Raw genomic sequence first — 22568 nt, 5'->3', positions numbered from 1 at the left:
CATAGACTTACTCACTCCACCTGAGCCACAGACCCCTACCTTCTACCTATTACCCAAAATCCACAAAGAGAACCATCCTGGCCATCCCATTGTAGCGGGCTTCAAAGCCCCAACCGAACGTATCTCAGCTCTGGTAGACCACCACCTACAACCTATCACCCGCAGAATCCCATCCTACATCAAAGACACAAACCACTTCCTAGAACGCCTCAAATCCATTCCCACTCCTCTCCCACCTGAAACCTTTCTTGTCGCCATAGGTGCTACATCCCTTTACACAAACATCCCACATACCCATGGTCTCTCTGCCCTTGAGCACTACCTCTCCCAACGCCCACCCGAAGATCTTCCAAAAACCTCGTTCCTTATCACACTTTCCAACTTCATCCTCACCCATAATTACTTCACTTTTGAAGGCCAGACCTACAAACAAATCAGGGGAACGGCCATGGGAACCAGGATGGCTCCGTCCTATGCCAACCTCTTCATGGGCCGCATGGAAGAGGCTTTCCTGAAGACCCAACAGCTGCTTCCCCTGGCCTGGTATAGGTTTATAGATGACATCTTTGTGGTCTGGACTCATGGTGAAGAAACACTCCTTAATTTCCTCCATAACCTCAACTCCTTTTCGAATCTGAATTTCACCTGGTCCTTCTCCAAAACCCAAGCCACCTTCCTGGATGTTGACCTTCATCTTGTTGAAGCTCACATCCATACCTCTGTCCATATCAAACCCACAAACAAACAACAGTACCTTCACTTTGATAGCTGCCATCCTTTCCACATCAAACGCTCCCTTCCCTACAGCCTAGGTATTCGTGGCAAACGTATCTGCTCCAGTGACGAATCCCTCAACAATTACACCAATAACCTGACCAGTGCTTTCCTCTCCCGCAACTATCCTGCAGACCGTGTCCACAAACAGATTTCCCAAGCAATACATTCCTCCCCGTCCAACAACAATGTTCCTACCCCCAGACCACACAGAAGCATCACCCTTGTCACCCAACATTATCCTGGCCTCGAAAACATCAACAAATTACTCCACCAGGGATATGACTTTCTCAAGTCAACCCCTGAAATGAGATCATCCCTTGACAAAATTCTCCCCACACCACCCAGAGTTGCCTTTCATCGCCCCCCTAACCTCCATAACATCCTTGTTAAACCCTACAATATTCCCAGACTACCTTCTCTACCCAGCGGTTCCTACCCCTGTAACCGACCCCACTGCAGAACCTGCCCCATGCATCCCCCCACAACCACCTACTCCAGCCCCGCTACTGGTAAAACATACACAATTCAAGGCAGGGCTACATGTGAAACTACACATGTCATTTATCAACTGACATGCTTGCACTGCACAGCCTTTTACATCGGCATGACAACAACTAAACTGGCTGAGCACATGAACGGACACAGACGATCTGTCCGCCTAGGAGATGCCCAATACCCAGTAGCGGAGCATGCCCTCCAGCATAATTCTAGGGACCTAGGAACCTGCTACACCATATGTGCCATTTGGCTTCTCCCACCCAACACCAGTCCCTCTGAACTGCGGAGATGGGAACTTGCACTCCAACACATCCTTTCATCCCGCCATCCCCCTGGACTGAACCTACGTTAAACAACCTCACTCCCATTCACTCTTCAGTCTTCTCCTCTTTCCCTTTCCTCTTTAGCCATTCACGCATCTTTTCATCCTACATAGTTGTGTTTATCTTTATACTATATACTTCTTTACTTCTGTATGCATCCTCTTTGGTTTGAAGCTGGCACAGTACTTACAGTAGAATATCTTTGGTTTCCCTCTGACAACCATGCCTCCATCCTTGCTACCCTCCCATTTTCCTTTCCCTGTTGCTTCATAACCTGGGTTGTGAGTAACTGAATCTCCTTTCCCTTCTTCCCTTTCTTTCCCCTCTCTCCTCCCCGATGAAGGAACATTTGTTCCGAAAGCTAGGAATGTAAATTTTCAGTTCTGTTTTATGTGTATCTATCGGCTGTACTGAGCTGAGGTAAGTACTGGCCAGCCCCTCTATCTCTTTGTTAGTATTTGTTTCACATCTATTTCTTTATTAACATCCAACAACAAAAACATTTTCCAGTAGACAGCAGCATTGGCAGAGTACAATCTGATGTTCCTGTTGACCCTGTCTGAAAAGCAGTTTGTATATATTGAGAATATTAGTGGTCTTATTACACCTCCCTGGGGCACACTCATTGGTACTTTCATGTCTATTGACCATTTGCCATTCAGCATAACACACTGGTTTCTATTAATCAAAATCTCATCAAAATAATCATGTATTTGTGAGGATACTCAATATGATCATATGACCATAAGGGTCAAGAACATTTTACAGTGCTAAATGCTTTTTGAAAATATGAGGAAAGAGGATCTGCCTGTTTACCAGTGTCTACTCTTTGCAAAAGATCATGTGTGTATGGGGCAAGCTGTTTTTTACAGGAATGGTTTTTCCTGAATCCATGCTGTTTCTTTGAGAGAAACTTATTTTCCTCTGGGAACATCATTCAAGCTTAAGACATCCTCTACCATCCTGCAACAGACAGATATTAGCAATATTAGAATGTAGTTCTCTATATCTGTTCAGTTACTCCTGTTTCTGTATAGCATTATAAATATTTTAATTTCATTCCTGTTTATAAAGCCATTTTGTGAATACGAGTGATCTTGTAAGTTCACTACCTGTATTGTTGATGGGTTTTGCCTTATAAGTTAAATTATTATTATTATTATTATTATTCTCTCAATGCTCTATCAGTTTTCTTCTTCTTCTTCTTCTTCTTCTTTTGTTGTCCAGTCAGTTATTACCAGTAGCTGTTTATTTGACTGAACTTTAAAAAAATTTGCACACCACCATAAATTAGATTTCCACTTACACAAGATCAAGAAGCAACGGAATTTTGTTTTTGTTTTTTTTTTTTTTTTTAATTTTACGGACTTTATATATATGATTTTCAAAACATCTTTTTATGTTGTTGGTAGATATGTTTGTGAGGTATGTTTGCATTTTCAGGTGTTTTGAATATTTAGTTTATTGTTGATAGTGCTTTCATGTGCTCAACAAATTTTTACTTTGGGAAAGATGGATGAAAGATTCTGCATTAAATTTTGTTTGAAAAATCAAATGAAATGCAGCACCACGTTCAGAAAGTTGTCTGTGACTTTTGAAAAAATCTACTATGAGAAAACAAGAGTTTACAGATGGTATTAACATTTCAAAGAGGACTGAGAAGATGAAGATGGTGACTGCCCTGGTTGCCCCAGAACATCAATTACTACCAACACTGTGGAAGAAGTAAAGAAAACAAAAACTCACAAACTTTTGTTGATATCATGAAGCAGATGAGGATAGGCACAAATGATGTCATGGTTAACCTTGATGTAGTCTCCCTGTTCATGAAGGGATGCATTAAAACTGCCGGCCACTCATTTCTTCCCAGAAATTTTGAAATTATTTGGGCACACTTTGATGACCATATACTTCTTGCACAGAGGAAATTATAATGAACTGATTGATGGAACAGCCATGGGTTCACCATTGTCAACAGTCATAGCTAACTTTTTCATGGAAGATTTTGAAGAACAAGAGTTGAACAGTGCTCCCTTTCAGCCATCTTACTTCTTCAGATACATTGATGATACATTTTTCATCTGGTCACATGGCAATGAGGTGCTGCAGCAGTTCACTGATCATTTGAATGGATACATAACAATATTGAATTTCAATATTGTTACATTCCATCCTGGATTTTTGATTGACTGATTTTACTACCCAACATAAGGTTCACAGTGGAGGTAGAGATGGATGGGGAAGTTATCTTTTTTAGATATGTTGATGAAATGGAGATCAGATGGACAGTTCAGCCACTCTGTGTACAGAAAACTGATGCATACAGATCTATATCTCAATGGGTATAGCTTTCACAATCCAGCTCAGAAGAGAGCTGTGCTGAACACCTTAGCACACAGAGCCAGAACTGTTTTGACTGACTGATTTTATTTTGTGTTCCATAAGTCCAACTGTGTTGGGTTCACAAGGATGTGGAACTCGTCAGTTTTTTATAAATTCAATTTGATAATCTTATAGCATTTACAGACATTTGAGTACATAATTATATAAAAATTTATCCAATAAATTCTTTGAGCAGCAATACAGAAAAAAACTATACATATTTTCTTAGAATCATTAAAGCACTTCAGAAAGAACAGAGCACAAATGGATACAGAGCTCAAGTTAAATAACCTTCTTTCTGGCATTATTAAAGTTTTACAATTTATTTACTTAAAAATTCATCTAGACTGTAGAAAGCTTTTTCTAGCAGAAATATTTTTAGTGCTTTTTTAAACTTATCCTTGTTATGAATCTCTGTCTTTATTTCAGGAGCAAGAGCATTGAAGAGTTTCGTTTGAGTGTAGTGGACACCCTTTTGCACCAAGCTCAAATTTCTATGCTCATCGTGTATGTCATTCTTCCTCCATGTGTTCTGCTCATGATAATTACTGTTTGGTTGAAATATCTCTATATTTTTAGAGACAATTGTTGGATATGGACCACATCACTTTCGAGATTAAGCTTCTGAAGATGTGTTCAGAATGGACACGTACACTGTCTGTGACATTAGATCAACACAGTTGAAAAAATCAAGACACAACAGTATTCAAACAAGCCAAGAGGATCAACACATAGCATGGCTTCCACTCTAGCAAAATAGGTAGATTCATAAAGGAGCAAGGAGTCAGACTAGTCTTCTGCTCACTCAGAAAAGTTAAAGAAGTGTTGCAACTTGTTAAAGATAAAGTAGGTCTGAGAGTGCCAGGAATTTATAGCATTCCTTTTGAATGTGGCAAGAGTTATGTGGGCCCGTCTATACAGACAGTTGCCAATTATTGCATTGAGGATCAACATCACCTTAAATACAGGCATTTGGATAAATCAGTGCTGGCAGAGCACAGCCTGTTAAATAAGCACAAGATTTTTGTTTGAACAAACAAGAATACTTGCTCACACCTCGAACTACTGGAACTCTATGAGCAGAGAAGCTGTTGAAATTAGACTTTGTGAAAACAACTTCAGTAGAGACACTGGCTATGCACTTAGCAATGCATGGAAGTGTGCACTAGAAAAGGAAAAAATGCAGAGGAATACTTTTTTCAGTGTGCTGTCTAATGCGATGGATGGCACTGCAAGCAATGCTAGATATAGGGTGCAAGCAAAATCTATGGCTGCAGGGTGCATTTCCTGTTTACATGCCATCATGTCATAATCCAGCCGATCAGATGCTTTTCTGTGGGTACAAAAGAAGGAACCTTACCAATTCATGTCTGTTTTAGCCCCTGATGAAGATGATGGTGGATATCATTGAAAACTTGGAATTTTGTCTGAATTTGATGTGGCAAATGAACCAAGAAATTTTTGTGCAAGGAGACAAATTAACTGTAATGAAGTCAGCAATAATTTAAAATTGTGACTAATTAATATGCTAATATATATGTAGTTGAGTAACAGTGGCCACTTACTGTGCCATTCAGTGGCCACTTACTGTGCTATTGGGCCTGCTTTTGTGTCTTTGCCTTGATCTCACAGTCTTTATAACAGTTATCTTTGTCATGAGTAATAAACTACATTTATTTAAGAGAAGCATGTGATTTATCAATTTACACAACTAAGGACCATCAATATCTCTTTAAAGATGAGTTGTAATTGATTTAATATCATGTACACCCAAACATGCTATGCTTACTTAGCAACTGCAACAAAAAATACAAACCTCACACCAACTATTAATTTTGGGCTTTTTGTATGAATAAATTGTTAATATTTAGTTCTACGGTGGGCACATTGACTCAGACAGAGTTATATGCAGTTAACCTGCACATTTAGTAGCTTTTTTGCTGCAGCTGTTGATCTCAACAGTCTCTGCCATGTTGCTGCATGAACCCCTGTGACAACCTCCTGCAGTACATCAGACAAGTGTTGATCAACAATATTATCCAGAATGTGCCATGTCTCACACTGCAGGACCTCCATGGCATCAGATTTTCTATGCCAATTCCGTTGCTGCCAGTCAGTGTCAACCATAAACATTCCCATTTAATGTGTTCCAGTACAGTTTCTCTACTGCAGGCACATTCAGCAGTTTGTCTTCTTCTGTTGGAGTGAGTGAATGAGTGGCATATGGCCTGTCAAAAGGTACATCAGTCCCCTCCAGAGTTCAGGTGCCTCATTCTCAGTCTCTGTTTTGTGACATGGAGGGACCTGCAAGTCCTTTTTGCTGTTGAAGCTCGATCCATTTGTGTCACAAGAGAAAGATATTATCCAAAATTTACTGTCTGGTGGTGGTGCACACTACTTCTGTATTCTGCAGTTCCTGGTATTTATCTCTCTTCAACCAAAAGATCAGCACTTTCTTTTGTATCCATAGACTGAGTCATGATATTCCAAGAATTACCTGCAGTGCCTAAATTGACATAGTGCCAAAGCCCTTATCAATGAAAGAAGTATTACGTGTTGCACCCTGTTAACTGTCTGTGCTGTTGCTATAAACAGTGCACTCAAATCCTCACAAAATATCACATAATTCCTATTGTTATGGAATCATGATAAATCATTATATTTAGCTTTTAATGATAACTGGCTAGGCAGTAATTTTGTCCATTTTATTCATTTCTCTATATATGCACAGAAGTTTTGTCATCCATTGAAGGAGACACCTTAGTGATGATCTTTATTATTATGCATCTGTTGCTTCGTTTAGTGTGTGGGTAGCTAAAAATGCTCCTTTCATTTACACAGTCATACATAGGTGGTCTTTTCTGGCAGACTTAGGTGGTCTTTTCTGGCAGACTTCGGTTCCTTGAACCAGTGACATAATTCCTCCAAGATTGTGTAACAGCTTGTTTCCATAACACCTCTCAGGTTTTCTTTCCTAAGAATCACCATGTTATCAGCATATGACAGCAATCATATGACTAATGTATTGCCCTGCAGCACCAGACCTCTAAACACTAGGCCACATGTGAGTCCTTCCAGGCAGCCTTTCAAAATTCCTGTGTTTAGGCTCTCCTCTGGTCACAACATTGTTGCTGCTCTATTTTGGAAATGTTTTTTGAACATGTAAACAGATTTGCAATGGAATTATCATATAAAACATTCTTAGACTTATTTCCAAATCAGTTCAGAGTAAAACCTTGAGCTTTCGTTGAGTACCCCCATCATCATCATCAGGAGCAACTGACTGTCTATACTGCTGCTGGAGTGGCCTTATGTAGCCCATGGGCAGCTTGTGATTGGTCAGTAATTACATAATGATGTCGTGGATGGTGTCAATGTCTGCATTGGTGCTGCCACGACTCCTGTAGTACCATAAACGTTGTGACGAATATATCGGACTCTTCTCTGCATCAAGAGCTTGCTTCCAAGTACCACTAAGATATTACCTGCAGTCACAGTTCGTGTCACATATTTTTAGTTCTACAGCCTCTTTAACTACAGACTCCCAGTATGTAAAAGCTTTTTTTTTTTTTTTTTTTTTTTTTTTTTTTTTTTTTTTTTTTTTTTTTTTTTTTTTTTCCAAACAGTATTTTGTGCTTGTTCATGAGGCTGTGCTTGGCAACTGCAGATTTCTTCACTTGTCAATTTTTAAAATGCCATTGAGCTTTGGCACAGTGGTTGGAAATGGTACAAATGGGCTGACATAATTCCTCAAAGACTGTGTAACAGCTTGCTTCCATAATACCTCTCAGGTTTTCTTTCCTAAGAATCATCATGTTATCAGTATATGACAGTAATCATACGATCACACTTCTACATCTACATCTACATTTATACTCTGCAACCCACCCAACGGGGTGTGGCAGAGGGCACTTTGGGTGCCACTGTCATTACCTCCCTTTCCTGTTCCAGTCGCGTATGGTTCGCGGGAAGAACGACTGCCGGAAAGCCTCCGTGCTTGCTCGAATCTCTCTAATTTTACATTTGTGATCTCCTCAGGAGGTATAAGTAGGGGGAAGCAGTATATTCAATACCTCATCCAGAAACACACTCTCTCGAAACCTGGACAGCAAGCTACACCGCGATGCATAGCGCCTCTCTTGCAGAGTCTGCCATTTGAGTTTGGTAAACATCTCTGTAACACTTACCAAATAACCCTGTGACAAAACGCACTGCTCTTCTTTGGATCTTCTCTATCTCCTCTGTCAACCTGACCTGGTACAGATCCCCCACTGATGAGCAATACTCAAGTATAGGTCGAACGAGTGTCTTGTAAGCCACCTCGTTTGTTGATGGACTACATTTTCTAAGGGCTCTCCCAATGAATCTCAACCTGGCAGCCGCCTTACCAACAACTAATTTTATATGATCATTCCACTTCAAATCATTCCATATGCATACTCCCAGATATTTTACAGAAGTAACTGCTACCAGTGTTTGTTCTGCTATCATATAATCATACAATAAAGGATCCTTCTTTTTTTGTATTCGCAATTCATTACATTTGTCTATGTTAAGGATCAGTTGCCACTCCCTGCGCCAAGGGCCTATCCACTGCAGATCTTCCTGCATTTCACTGCAATTTTCTAATGCTGCAATTTCTCTGTATACTACAGCATCATCTGCAAAAAGCCGCATGGAACTTCCGACACTATCTACTAGGCCATTTATATATATTGTGAAAAGCAATGGTCCCATAACACTCCCCCGTGGCACGCCAGAGGTTACTTTAACATCTGTAGATGTCTCTCCATTGAGAACAACATGCTGTGTTCTGTTTGCTAAAAACTCTTCAATCCAGCCACACAGCTGGTCTGATATTCCATAGGCTCTTACATTGTTTATCAGGCGACAGTGTGGAACTGTTTCGAATGCCTTCCGGAAGTCAAGGAAAATGGCATCTACCTGGGAGCCTGTATCTAATTTTTTCTGAGTCTCATGAACAAATAAAGCAAGTTGGGTCTCACATGATTGCCGTTTCTGGAATCCATGTTGATTCCTACAGAGTAGACTCTGGGTTTCCAGAAATGACATGATAAGCGAGCAAAGAACATGTTCTAAAATTCTACAACAGATTGATGTCAGAGATATAGGCCTATAGTTTTGTGCATCTGCTTGATGACCCTTCTTGAAAACTGGAACTACCTGTGCTCTTTTCCAATCATTTGGAACCTTCCGTTCCTCTATAGACTTGCGGTACACGGCTGTTAGTAGGGGGCAAGTTCTTTCCCGTACTCGGTGTAGAATCGAATTAGTATCCCATCAGGTCCAGTGGACTTTCCTCTGTTGAGTGAGTTCAGTTGCTTTTCTATTTCTTGAACACTTATTTTAATTTCAGCCATTTTTTTTATTCATGCGAGGATTTAGAGAAGGAACTGCAGTGCGGTCTTCCTCTGTGAAACAGCTTTGGAAAAAGGTGTTTAGTATTTCAGCTTTACTTGTGTCATCCTCTGTTTCAATGCCATTATCATCCCAGAGTGTCTGGATATGCTGTTTTGCTTGACTTACTGATTTAACGTAAGATCAGAACTTCCTAGCATTTTCTGTCAAGTCGGTACATAGAATTTTACTTTCAAATTCACTGAACACTTCATGCATAGCCCTCCTTATGCTAACTTTGACATCGTTTAGCTTCTGTTTGTCTGAGAGGTCTTGGCTGCGCTTCAATTTGCAGTGAAGCTCTCTTTGCTTTCGCAGTAGTTTCTTAACTTTGTTTTGAACCACAGTGGGTTTTTCCCATCCCTCACAGTTTTACTTGGCATGTACCTGTCTAAAACGCATTTTACGATTGCCTTGAACTTTTCAATAAACAATCAACATTGTCAGTGTCGGAACAGAAATTTTCATTTTGATCTGTTAGGTATTCTGAAATCTGCCTCGTATTACTCTTGCTAAACAGATAAACCTTCCTCCCTTTTTTTTTATATTCCTATTTACTTCCATATTCAGGGATGCTGCAACGGCTTTATGATCACTGATTCCCTGTTCTGTGCTTACAGAGTCAAAAAGTTCAGCTCTGTTTGTTATCAGTAGGTCCAAGATGTTATCTTCACAAGTCGGTTCTCTGTTTAATTGCTCGAGGTAATTTTCAGATAGTGCACTCAGTATAATGTCACTCGATGCTCTGACCCTACCACCCGTCCTAAACATCTGAGTGTCCCAGTCTATATCTGGTAAATTGAAATCTCCTTCTAAGACTATAACATGCTGAGGAAATTTATGTGAAATGTATTCCAGATTTTCTCTCAGTTGTTCTGCCACTAATGCTGCTGAGCCAGGAGGTCGGTAAAAGAAGCCAATTATTAACATAGCTCGGTTGTTGAGTAAACCTCCACCCATAATAATTCACAGGAACTATCCACTTCTATTTTACTACAGGATAAACTTCTACTAACTGTGACAAACATGCCACCACTGGTTGCATGCAGTCTATCCTTTCTAAACACCATCTGTGCCTTTGTAAAAATTTCAGCAGAAATTATCTCTGGCTTCAGCCAGCTTTCCATACCTACAACAATTTCAGCTTCGGTGCTATCTATCAGCACTTGAAGTTCCGGTACTTTACCAACGCAGCTTCGACAGTTTACAATTACAATACCGGTTGCTGCTTGGTCCCCGAATATCCTGACTTTGCCCCATACCCTTTGCCCTGTTGCCATTTCTGTACTTTCCTGAGGCCATCTAACCAAAAAAACCGCCCAGTCCATGCCATACAACCCTTGCTACCCATGTAGCCACCTGCTGTGTGCAGTGGACTTCTGACCTATCCAGCAGAACCCGAAACCCCACCACCTTATGGTGCAAGTCAAGGAATCTGCAGTCCACATGGTCGCAGAACCGTCTCAGCCTCTGATTCAGACCCTCCACTTGTCTCTGTACCAAAGGTCCACAGTAAGTCCTGTCGACAATGCTGCTGGTGGTGAGCTCTGCTTTCATCCTGCTAGTGAGACTGGCAGTCTTCACCAAATCAGATAGCCGCCGGAAGCCAGAGAGGATTTCCTCTGACCCATAGCAACACACATCACTGGTGCCGACATGAGCGACCACTTGTAGATGGGTGCACCCTGTACCCTTCATGGCATCCGGAAGGACCCTTTCCACAACTGGAATGACTCCCCTGGTATGAACACGAAGTGCACATTGGTTTTCTTCCCCTCCCTTGCTGCCATATCCCTAAGGGGCCCCATTACATGCCTGACGTTGGAGCTCCCACTTACCAGTAAGCTTCACACTTGCAAGGGATGTTGTAAATGCCAGGGATCCTGAGATTGTCATTAATAGGGTGTAGCATCTTCTTTAGTCTTAGTTAGACAGAAAACATGTATTATACCTTATCTTTGCAGCAGTCTGCCTATTCTACTGGAAGTAGTGCCACAGGGAGGATGTAATTGGTGGCCCTTCAGATTAATGCTCAACATTTTCATGTTTCCGTTTCTTGGAGAACACTGGCTTCATACTATGTGAACCATAGCCATTCTTTTGGAACATGTACTTCAGATGATTAATTTGCCCATCAATTATTCAATCTGTTCAGCTGGTCAAAACATTTTGGCCTTCATAGGTTGTCAAACATGCAATCAGATTCATAATTAGGCTGTAAATTTATGTGAAGCATTCCTAGCCAGCTTTATTCTCTCATTTATGGCATCTTCTGTTGACTGTCCACTTCTAATGCCTTGTTGGGAAATGATTCCATGAAACTGTCTTTTGTCCTGCAGAATATTGCATGTCAGTTCTCCAGCATTTACCCTAACAAGTCAAGGAGGCAAAAGTGGTTTGCAGGACTTCAGAGTTAGAGAGCCTTTGTGTTACATTTTTTAAGATAATTACATTTGTCTCTTCCCAAACTTCTAGTGTTCCATTTTATAATAGAAAAGCATTATAAAGTTGGCACAAGTATGGGCTTAAGTGCAAATGAAGAACACATAAAACTTTAGCAGGGATGTCATCAGGTCCATTTAATTTACATTTTCTCAATGTCAAGATTTTTTGCTCAATTTCTCATTAGGAAGTGGAAAACCATATCATCATTAACATATTCTTTCCTAACTTTGTTTTAATGTTCCCTGTATTCATCACTGTTGTCCTCTCAAGTGCCACCTGCAAAGAGTGTGCCACCATTTCCCTGTCGAATTCTATCTTTTATTTTTTTTTTATTTATTCTCCATGAACAAATACAAGGATTTGTTTTGGATAGTTTACAAATTGATTATTTCCCCTGATAACATTGTGGAAAACAGTTATATACAAGAGGCCTAACAAATAAAAAATTATGTCTTTTTTTGTACATGTAATAATATTTATACAAATAAAAGTATTCTACTCCTCTGAAACCCACATCCTTTCGTCTTTCCCTCTCCTTGATGAAGCAACTCTTCCTTTCGTCTTTCCCTCTCCTTCCATCTTTCCTGATGAAGCATCTGTTGGTTGCGAAAGCTTGAATTTTGTGTGTATGCTTGTGTGTCTATCAACCTGCCAGCGCTTTCGTTTGGTAAGTCACATCATCTTAGCTTTTTTTTTTTTTATCCCCATGTAATAGGGGCTCTTGTCTGCACTTTTTGTATTATTTCTTTCCAGGTGGTAACCATCGTCCCTCCTAGTATTGTACATGTGCACTTCTCTATTTAGATGATTGTACTGCTTGTATTTTAGCATCAGCTAAACAGTTTTATAAATTTATAGTGATGGGAGTGTTAGTAGTTTCTTAATTTTGAAAATTGCTTTGCAGGACTCATTATATCTAAGCTTACACATGATCCTAACAGTCTTTTTTTGAAGGATAAATACCCTATTTCCATGCTTGGCAGCAGCACATCCCCATACTTCAATTCCATAAGTGAGGTACAGATACACTAAAGCATAGTAGATTATACTCATTTGCTCATATTTAAGATATTGTGACATTGTCCACATTGCATAAATTTTATTTGCTTAGTTTTTGGCGTAAGAAATCGATATGATGCTCCCAAGAGAGATCCTGATCTAACATTACGCCAATGAAGGAAGCTTTATCTTTCAATTTTATTTCTGAATCATCAGACACCACATTCCATTGCATTCCATTCCATTGTTTGTGGTGTATTTGAAATTCTACTTGTTGTAGAGTTGCTAACAATGCTAGAGATGATATTTTTAGACATACAGGTTTATAAACATATTATAAGGGTCAAGATGTTAATTCTGTGCCACAGTGATTTTTAACTTTTATTCTTGCCTGCTGTAAATACTCTTTAATGGTTGTTGTACTTACCCAGTTTGTGAGCACTTTTTTCCAGACTGCAGTCTTTCTGGCAAAATCATTTTGCTCATCTCTCTTTTTTTTCTCACACTCTGGAGCATTTATTCAATGGTACTTATTTACTATGGCTCTAATAACAGGTATTTCAACCTTCCACAGCCACTTGTATTGTCCTAAAGACTTCTTAAGCTGTCATGTGATTTGATATTTGACTTGTTGAGAAAGGGTATGGGGAAGGAAAATGAATTTGCATTGGAGGTGAAGAATTCCTGGAAGCTTGCCAGAAAATGGTCAGGTACAAGGGGTAGTGGATCACAGTTAGGGGAAGATTTGAACTCTTTATCATCAAAACTGGTGGTTCCCTCTCATCTTTGGATCCGAGTGACCTGCTTCCACTTTCAAATCTATCCCAAGCTATCTCTCTTTCCTTCCTGATTGAAGAATTAATTGTTCCCAAAAGTTTGGAACAGTTCTTCCGGTTTTTCTTGCTTGTGTTTGTGTGTGTGTGTGTGTGTGTGTGTGTGTGTGTGTGTGTGTGTGTGTGTCTGTGTCTGTGTCTGTGTCTGTGTATTTGTGTGTATCATCAGAATTAGAATTCCCACTTAAAATTCTTTGAAGGAATGTAAACTATTAGTTATCAAAATTATTTTAATTTTGTGCTGAAATTTCCCTTGCATGTCCATAATGAGTTTGGTAGCTTTTCAAACCAAAGAAAACCATTGACAAGCAAATTTTGGCCAGTCTTTCTTATATTTGTAGTTAAATTTTATACTAGTATTTTAATCATGATTTTCATTACACTTATTAGCTTTCTTTGTCTGGGCCACAAAATTTAAAAATAATATGCTGATATGTATTGATGCTGCACAAACACTTCATGCAATTATTCTTTAATGCTTATTTTGTGTGGCTTTTTGCCCTTTTCTCTAACAACAATATTTTGCTTAAGTATACTTCTGCTGTGGAGTCCCATAATTCAATTCCATAATTAAGAAAAGAAAAATGGTCCAATAGAATACAGTTCTTAGCATTTAGCTATGGCTTATCTTTGATAGCTATTTAAGGAAATACAAGATATTAAAGATATTACTGTTTTTTCCACATACAAAATAATACAGTTTATCCACTAAAGATCTTTATCTACATATATGCCAAGAACTTCCTAATCACTAGTTTCTGTAGCCAAAGTGTTACATACACTGTCTGCACTGATGTAGTGACATTCCCCTTCAGCTGATTTGTGACCACATTTCAAATGTTGGTAAAATTTGTAACAATGGATTCAGTATTGAACATCTCTCTGTAACCTTCCTAGAAAAGTTCAGACATTTCCATAAAGCTGTCAGGCATAATTTTACATTACACCATCCCTCCTGTAAGTTATATATTGTAAAAGCTGCCATGAACACTGTACCAACCTACACTAAAATAACAATAATGATATTAACAATGTCGTTACTCATGAGGTTGTGAGGGATTCATTTCTGCTAATGGCATGTAATAGCATTTTTTGTTTCTGTATGGTATGGCTGCCTCCATTAAATATAAATACGTCCTTAAGTGGTAAAACAAAGAACTGTATTTCAGAGGAAATAAGTTTATGTTCCAGCTGCAACTTTAGTACATATCTTATAGTTATTTTATGATTTATTTCTATTTTTTTAACATTTAGATAAGCATAACTGCATACTTCTTTGCATTTCAAGCTATGTTCTGTGTCATCTCTTATTAAAATGTTTCTACATACTTGTAAGCAGCATATCTCTCGAAGGATGTGACTGTGTCTTTTGCAACTGAAATTTTAATCAATATATTTTCTCTGACTCTATTAGGTTGGTGCATAAATTTGTAGCATTTTAATAAACACAACAGGTACACATAACAGAGACTTCAGACATCAATAATATATTCTCCTTCACTGTTTACAACAGTCTGCCAATGCTGGGGTAACTTTTTGATTCCACAGCTGTAGAAATCATTGATTTTGAGGCAAAGGATTCATCAAGCCGTGTTCAGATCACATTTTCATCCAGAAAGGAAAATCCTTGAAGGTTGATTGATAGAGAGCAGAAAAGGTGTAAATCGAAGGATGCAAGGTCAGGTGAATAAGGTGGGTGCAGAATGACTTCCCCACCCAATACCTTTACAGTGATTTTTGTCAGCCTAGCAGAATTCAGGGAGGGATTATCATGGAGTAGCATCACCTCATGCAGTCTTCCTGGTCATTATCCTTGGACTGTGTATGCAAGACACCTCTGTTGTTTTCGTTAAATGTCAGCAGTGATGGTATACCTTAGGGAAGCAATTCTTAGTACAACACACTATCACTGTTCCACCAGATGCATATCATTATGTTTTGTGGATGCATGCAGGTCTTTGTATGGGGAGTTGCTGCTTTGTTTGGGCTCAGCCATATCTTCTTTTTCCTTACATAAGCATAAAGACACCATTTCTCATCATCAGTAAAGACAGGATAGGACTGGTTGGTGTTGTTCACAAGTCAACTAATGACAGGCAGGCAGGGATGCACTTATGACCATCTCCAGATTTTTATGATTTGGCTTAGATCAGTAAGTACCCATACACTCAATTTTTGAATCTTTCCCATTGCATGCAAATGTTGCACAGTGGTGGAATGATCACAGTTCATCATATTTGCCAGTTCTCAACAACACTGATGTGGTTCATTGTGGATTAATGTGTATAAATGGTCTTCATCAAACCCCAAAGGTTCTCCTGAATGAAGAGTGTCACTAATGTCAAAGCACTCCTCCTTGAAATGAGAAAAATCATTTTTGTGCTATGATCTGTCCAATGACATTGTCTCCCAGTTCTTCTGGCTGCATTACCTGCTGTCACCCCTGTATTGAACTCAAACAGAAGAATATGTGAGAAATGTTCTGATTTCTCCACTTGGCACCACGTTTTCTAGTGTCCACACCTCCACTCACTATCTACAAATGACAAAATGTAAACTCAAATAACAAAAGAAAATTACAAATAAAAACTGACAATTGATAAACAAACCTGTAGCAACAAGCAAAACACAAATGCTATGAACTTATACACCAACCTAATATTTCGTAGCTCCTCTCTCACGTTGTTTCTGGAATTTGCCCTGTGGTATAATTGTGTTCTTTTACAGGTTTCGGGAAATACAATTATTTGATACTTATTGTGTCGCTGATGGCATCACTAGCTCAGCAGTTAAGCATATCAGCAATTTCATACATTCTACCATCTGCAGAATGTGAGCTTCAACTTTCCCCTGAAGACAAAGGGACTCTCAATGCAACAGGTTACATTGGTAAGAGAACTGTTTTATAGAAATGGAAGTATGGTAGATATAAATAATTATACAAATGAATACTTTTGCATGCAATTGACAAATTCATTTATTTATTTTGCTTTCTTTCCTTTTTTCTCAATTGCACAATTACACTTGACATATCACACTTCCAATATTGACAAAACTTTGATCCATTCTTCAGCAGAAAGGTGCAGTTGCAACACAATTAAAAGGGTAACTGAAATAATTCCTACATCATCTACACTTGATTTTTATTTATTTTGTTTTGTGTTATTCTGAGTTCTGTGAACCTACAATGTTTATGATAATGAATTGTTCATAAGATTTACAATTATGGATACAGTGGAGTACAATATGGTAGACTCATGGATAATACTGATATCAATTAATGTGACAACAAGAGATCAGAATTAATATTTACACATACACTATGAGACATTTATATTAGTAATATCTTAATATTTGAAAATCAATATATCTTTTGAGACAAAAAATAATTTATATTTATGCTTGCACTAAATAGGACATTTCAGTTATACAATAAAAGTATACACACACTTGCTCATATGGTAAGAAATTCACTAATTAAATCAAAGAATGGAAAATACAGGACAGAATGTAACAATATTATCAAAAGGAAAGTTGCTACTCACCATATAGTGGAGATGCTGAGTCGCAGATCGGCAAAACAAAAAGACTCTCACAATTAAAGCTTTCAGCCATTGAGGCCTTCATCAACACTAGACACACATACACACACACACACACACACACACACACACACTCATGCAAACACAACTCACACACATGACTGCAGTCTCAGGCAACTGAAACCACACTTCTAGCAGCAGCACCAGTGCATGATGGGAGTGGCAACTGGGTGGGGGTAAGGAGGAGGCTGGTGTGGGGATGGGAGGGGTAGGATGATGGGGGTGGCAGACACTGAAGTGCTGCAGGTCAGATGGAAGGCAAGGGAGAGGTGGGGAGATGGGGGTGGGAGAGTAGCAGAAAAGAAGTGAAATAAAAGTACTGGGTTTGGTAGTAGAATGATGGCTGTGTAGTGCTGGAATGGGAACAGGGAAGGGGTTGGACGGGTGTGGACAGTGACTAACGAAGGTTGAGGCCAGGAGGGTTATGGGAACATAGGATGTAATGCAGGGAAAGTTCCCACCTGTGCAATTCAGAAAAGCTGGTTTTGGTGGGAAGGATCCATATCACACAGGCTGTGATGCAGTCATTGAAATGAAGGATATCATGTTTGGCAGCTTGTTCAGCAGCAGGGTGGTCCACTTGTTTCTTGGCCACAGTTTGTTGGTGGCCATTCATGCAGACAGATAGCTTGTTAGTTGTCATGCCTAAATAGAATGCAGCACAGTGGTTGCAGCTTAGCGTGTAGACCACATGACTGGTTTCATCCTACCAATCAGACCAACCAGAGACCAATACTGAACATTGCCTAATTCAGTTCACTCCTTCATCTAACTGTGATCCACCCCCACTGCTCCCAAACCACCCCCTGTTAACTTACCAGAATTTCTTAACCTCAAACCTTGCCTCACCAGCATTCCCCAGATCCCTCAACATGCAAACTAACCTTATATCTGCAGTAAGAACTTTAGGCAACTGATCCCGACCTTATAATCCTACCTGCAGACAAAGGCTCCACCACTGTTGTTTTGAACCACAAGGATTACTAGGTGGAAGGACTTTCCCAGCTGTCAGATACTTCACCTACAAACACCGTGACCCCATTCCAGTAATCCAGCAGGATTTCCAGTCACTACTCAAATCCTTAGGCCTATCCCAGAACCTCTCCCCAGAGTCCATCTCTCTACTCACCTTTACCACTCTCTGCACTCCTGCCTTCTACATGCTTCCTACAGTCCAGTACTCCTGACTGTGGCCAGTTACTGTGGCCCCACTGAGAGAATATCTGCTCTCATAGACCAACACCTTCAACCTATTACCCGGAACCTACCCTCCTATACAAAAGATACCAACCATTTCCTCCCCTGACTCTCCACAGTTCCTGTACCTTTACCACACAGTGCCCTGCTCGTCACTATTGATGCCAACTCCCTGTACACTAACATTCCTAATGCCCATGGCCTTACTGCTATTGAATACTGCCTTTCCCAACACCCGATGGATTCCAAACCAACGACCCCCTTCCTAGTTGCCATGACCAATTATATCCTCACACAAAATTACTTCTCCTTTGAACAAACAAATCCAGGCTATGGCTATGAGCACCCGCATGGTACCATCCTATGCCACCCTATTCATGGGCCATCTAGAGGAATCCTTCCTAAAAACCCAGAATCCTAAACCCCTCACCTGGTTCAGATTCACTGATGACATGCTATCTGGATTGAAGGTGAGGACACCTTATCCACATTCCTCCAGAACCTCAACAACTTCTCTCCCATTTTGCTTCACCTGGTCCTGCTCAATCCAAAGAGCCACCTTCCTAGATGTTGGCCTCCACCGCAAAGCCATCAGTACCTCCATCCATATCAAACCTACTAACCACAAGCAACACCTTCACTTTGACAGCTGCCACCTGTTCCATACCAAGAAGTCCCTTCCGTACAGCCTAGCCATCCAAGGTTGTCACATCTGCAGTGAAGCGCAGTCCCTCTCAAATATACCGAGGGTCTCACTGAAACCTTCACTGACCATAATTATCCTCCCAACCTTGTACAGAAAGAAATCTCCCATGCCTTATCTTTCCAGTCTCCCACCACTTCCCAAAGTCCCACCGTCTGGCCACAGAGGAGCATGTACCACACAGTACTGGAGTAACTGAATTACATTCTACACCAGTGTTTCAATTGCCTCTCGTCATGACCTGAAATCAGAGCTGTCCTGCCCACTATCCTTCCCACCCCTCCCACAATGGTATTTCACTGTCCTCCAAACCCACACAATATACTCGTCCATCCTTACACAACCCCTGTTCCCAAATCCCTTACTTCATGGCTCATACCCCTGTAATAGATATACGTGCAAGACCTGTCCCAAACATCCTCCCACCACCACCTACTCCAGTCCACTCACTAACATCACCTATCCCATCAAAGGCAGGGCTTCCTGTGAAACCTATCATGTGGTCTACAAGCTAAGCTGCAAGCATTGTGCTGCATTCTATCTAGGCATGACAACCAATTTGTCTGTCTACATGAATGGCCACCGACAAACTGTGGCCAAGAAACAAATGGACCCCCCTGCTGCTGAACAAGCTGCCAAACATGATATCCTTCATTTCAGTGACTGCATCATAGGCTGTGCCATATGGATCCTTCCCACCAACACCAGCTTTTCTGAAATGCGCAGGTGGGAACTTTCCCTGTACTACATCCTACATTCCTGTAATCCTCCTGGTCTCAACCTTCATTAGGCACTGTTCTCACCCATCCAGCCCCTTCCCTGTTCCCATTCCAGCACAGCACAGCCGTCATTCCCCAACCACACCCAGTCTTTTCATTTTTCTCCTTTTCCACTACTACCCCCCTCCCCTCCCCACGTCTCCCCTGCCCTCCTCCTGACCTGCAGCACTTCAGTGTCTGCCACTCCCACCATACTATACTTCCCATTCCCTACACCAGCCTCCTCTTTTCCCTCCCCCCAGTCACCACTATCATCATGCACACTGGTGCTGTTGCTTGCAATGTGGTTTCTGTTGCCTGAGACTGCAGTCATGTGTGTGAGTTGCATTTGTGTGTGTGTGTGTGTGTGTGTGTGTGTGTGTGTGTGTGTGTGTGTGTGTGTGTGTGTGTGGTGCGAGCGCGCTCACACGTGCATGCGTGCGCCTGTGCATGTGTGTGTCTAGTGTTGATGAAGGCCTTAATGGCCAAAAGCTTTAATTGTGAGAGTCTCTGTTGTTCCTGTCTGCAGCTCTTCATCTCCATTATATCAAAATTCATTAATTGCATGAAATTATTTGCAATGGGTATTGTATCAATTTGCTCTTGAATTTTGATGTTTGAAGACCAAGACTTTTGTTGTCTGTAGGTAGGGCATTGGAAATTTTCCTGCATGAGGAATTTACTATTTTCTGCATAAATTTGTCTGGTTACTATGTAAGTCTTGTTTTGATCTTGTATTGTGGCTGTGATATGCACTATTGGTTTTGAAAAGTGAGAGGTTCTTATTAATGTACATATTAGGAAGAAGACATACTGAGATGTCAATAACTCTCTTCCAAGTGCCGAAATTTTTCTTTTCAGGGGCTGATTACTCCAAAATATAATGCTGTAAAACAACAGCACTTAGAAATATTGAAAGTAAGAAGCTCTGATGGCATTCTTATATGTATGTGATGTGATTGTATTTAAGGCAAAAACTACAGAATGATGTATTTTTGCCAGATTATCTCTTCCATGTACTCATAATATTCCAGTCATAAATTTTGTTGGATTTCAGAACAGACAGAAAGCAGAGAATATCATGTCTAGTGAATATGATAGGTGCTCCAACAATCAGTAGAGTTATCCCACTGACAAACTTATACCATGTCTTCATGAAAGAGATTCTTTTTATCCTTTCGCAATCCAGGCCTATTTCTTTGCATTTTTTTGTTTTGTCTATAGCATCAGCAAGTTGTTCTTTTATCTAATGAAAAATCCATTCTGTATCATAGGAATCCTGTCTGACAGCTGAAATGGACTTTGTCTTTTTGGTGCAGGCCCGTTGATATCTATACATTGCTTTGATTGCTATTACATTTGTCGAGTGAAAGTGATGTATCCATATCTCATCCACAGTGAAAAATAAATGCATAAATTCAGCAGGATTCTTTTTAAAATGGGCCAAATAATGCTGTTTAATCTATTCCCACTTTTGTTTTCAGTAAGCATTCAACAAATGGTGCACCCATCTTGTACAAGTCTCTCCCATAGTTAATTCTTTGGTCATTCAGATATATGGTACAAATTTGGTTGATATGTCTATTATTCAGCTGTTTCATGCACCTTCACTTGTGCATTACTCAATTATGTATTGGCCAATGTCTTAACATTATTGTTGGTGATTGCAGCTTTGGGATCTCCTTCAGATAATTTATGTCAACAAAAGTGCAGACATGTTTTCTGAGCCATCCATTTATAAACTGATTAAAATGAAGGATCAGGTTCCTTTCAAATCTTCATTAATAATAGCTGGTAATAAAACATCCAAAGCAAAGAATTTTTTGTGACACAGTACTCCAGTTCATTCATTATAATGTGAATGTGTCAGATCAGTAGGGTACCATGTCTCAACAAACAAAGTCAAGTTATCAATAGCATCACTTGCAGCAGTCACAATATAAAATTTTTTAATTGTGTTTACTTAAATTTTTATGTGCAACTGTCTAGAATTCACCAGCTGCTAATTTTTGACTGTATCTAGTGCTTCTAAATTCTCTACTTGTTTTTGTCTCTGCAGGAGCTTGACTCAAATGCAGCTTTTGCTAGTAGATATGGCTAGGGATTGTCATTAATGTGACTGACTGTTTTTGTTGTGCCTATCTGCGACTCAGCATCTCCACTATATGATGGGTAGCAACTTTCCTTCTCAAAGGATGTTTCATAGAATTTTATGCATCATACTTGCAAACATGTCCAACATTCAAGCAATTCCCTATGCACTGCATGTTTGCACACCACCTCTCAGCCCCTTCTACAATGCTGTGGCCACATCTTCAACAGGCATAGGATCATTGCTTTCCTCCTCCTGTCACATTCCACTTTAAAAGGTCTTTTCAAATTTTCATAATCATTTTCTCCGCACTCCTAGCAGACATCAGACCAATGCCTTTTTTCATACCCTTGTGAGTCTGGAGCTCCTGCAGTGCTTCTGGCAAACAGTCACCATTCTTGTAAAAGAGCTTTATCAGCAGTGCAAGATCCCTCATAGAGATAGTCATGTTGGGTGCTTCGGATGCAAACTGAGGAACAGCCATGTGCATATTCTGATGCTTACAGTGCCACTTGTTGGTCAAATGTTTGTTATTGTTATT

General features: G+C 40.0%; 1 protein-coding gene across 1 annotated transcript in view; it reads left to right on the top strand.

Moving 5' to 3' along the window:
• Positions 1 to 22568, top strand: part of LOC126484836 (synaptic vesicle glycoprotein 2B-like) — a 133619-nt gene that overhangs the window by 8732 nt on the left and 102319 nt on the right. Inside the window, exon 2 of the mRNA XM_050108431.1 lies at positions 16403 to 16564. Coding sequence (XP_049964388.1) covers positions 16444 to 16564 — 121 coding nt within the window. The 5' untranslated portion in view covers positions 16403 to 16443. The remainder of the gene's footprint in view (positions 1 to 16402; positions 16565 to 22568) is intronic.

This window comes from Schistocerca serialis, chromosome 6, assembly GCF_023864345.2.
Source record: "Schistocerca serialis cubense isolate TAMUIC-IGC-003099 chromosome 6, iqSchSeri2.2, whole genome shotgun sequence".
NCBI classification, from domain to species: domain Eukaryota; kingdom Metazoa; phylum Arthropoda; class Insecta; order Orthoptera; family Acrididae; genus Schistocerca; species Schistocerca serialis.
This window is presented reverse-complemented; position numbering and strand designations above follow the sequence as displayed.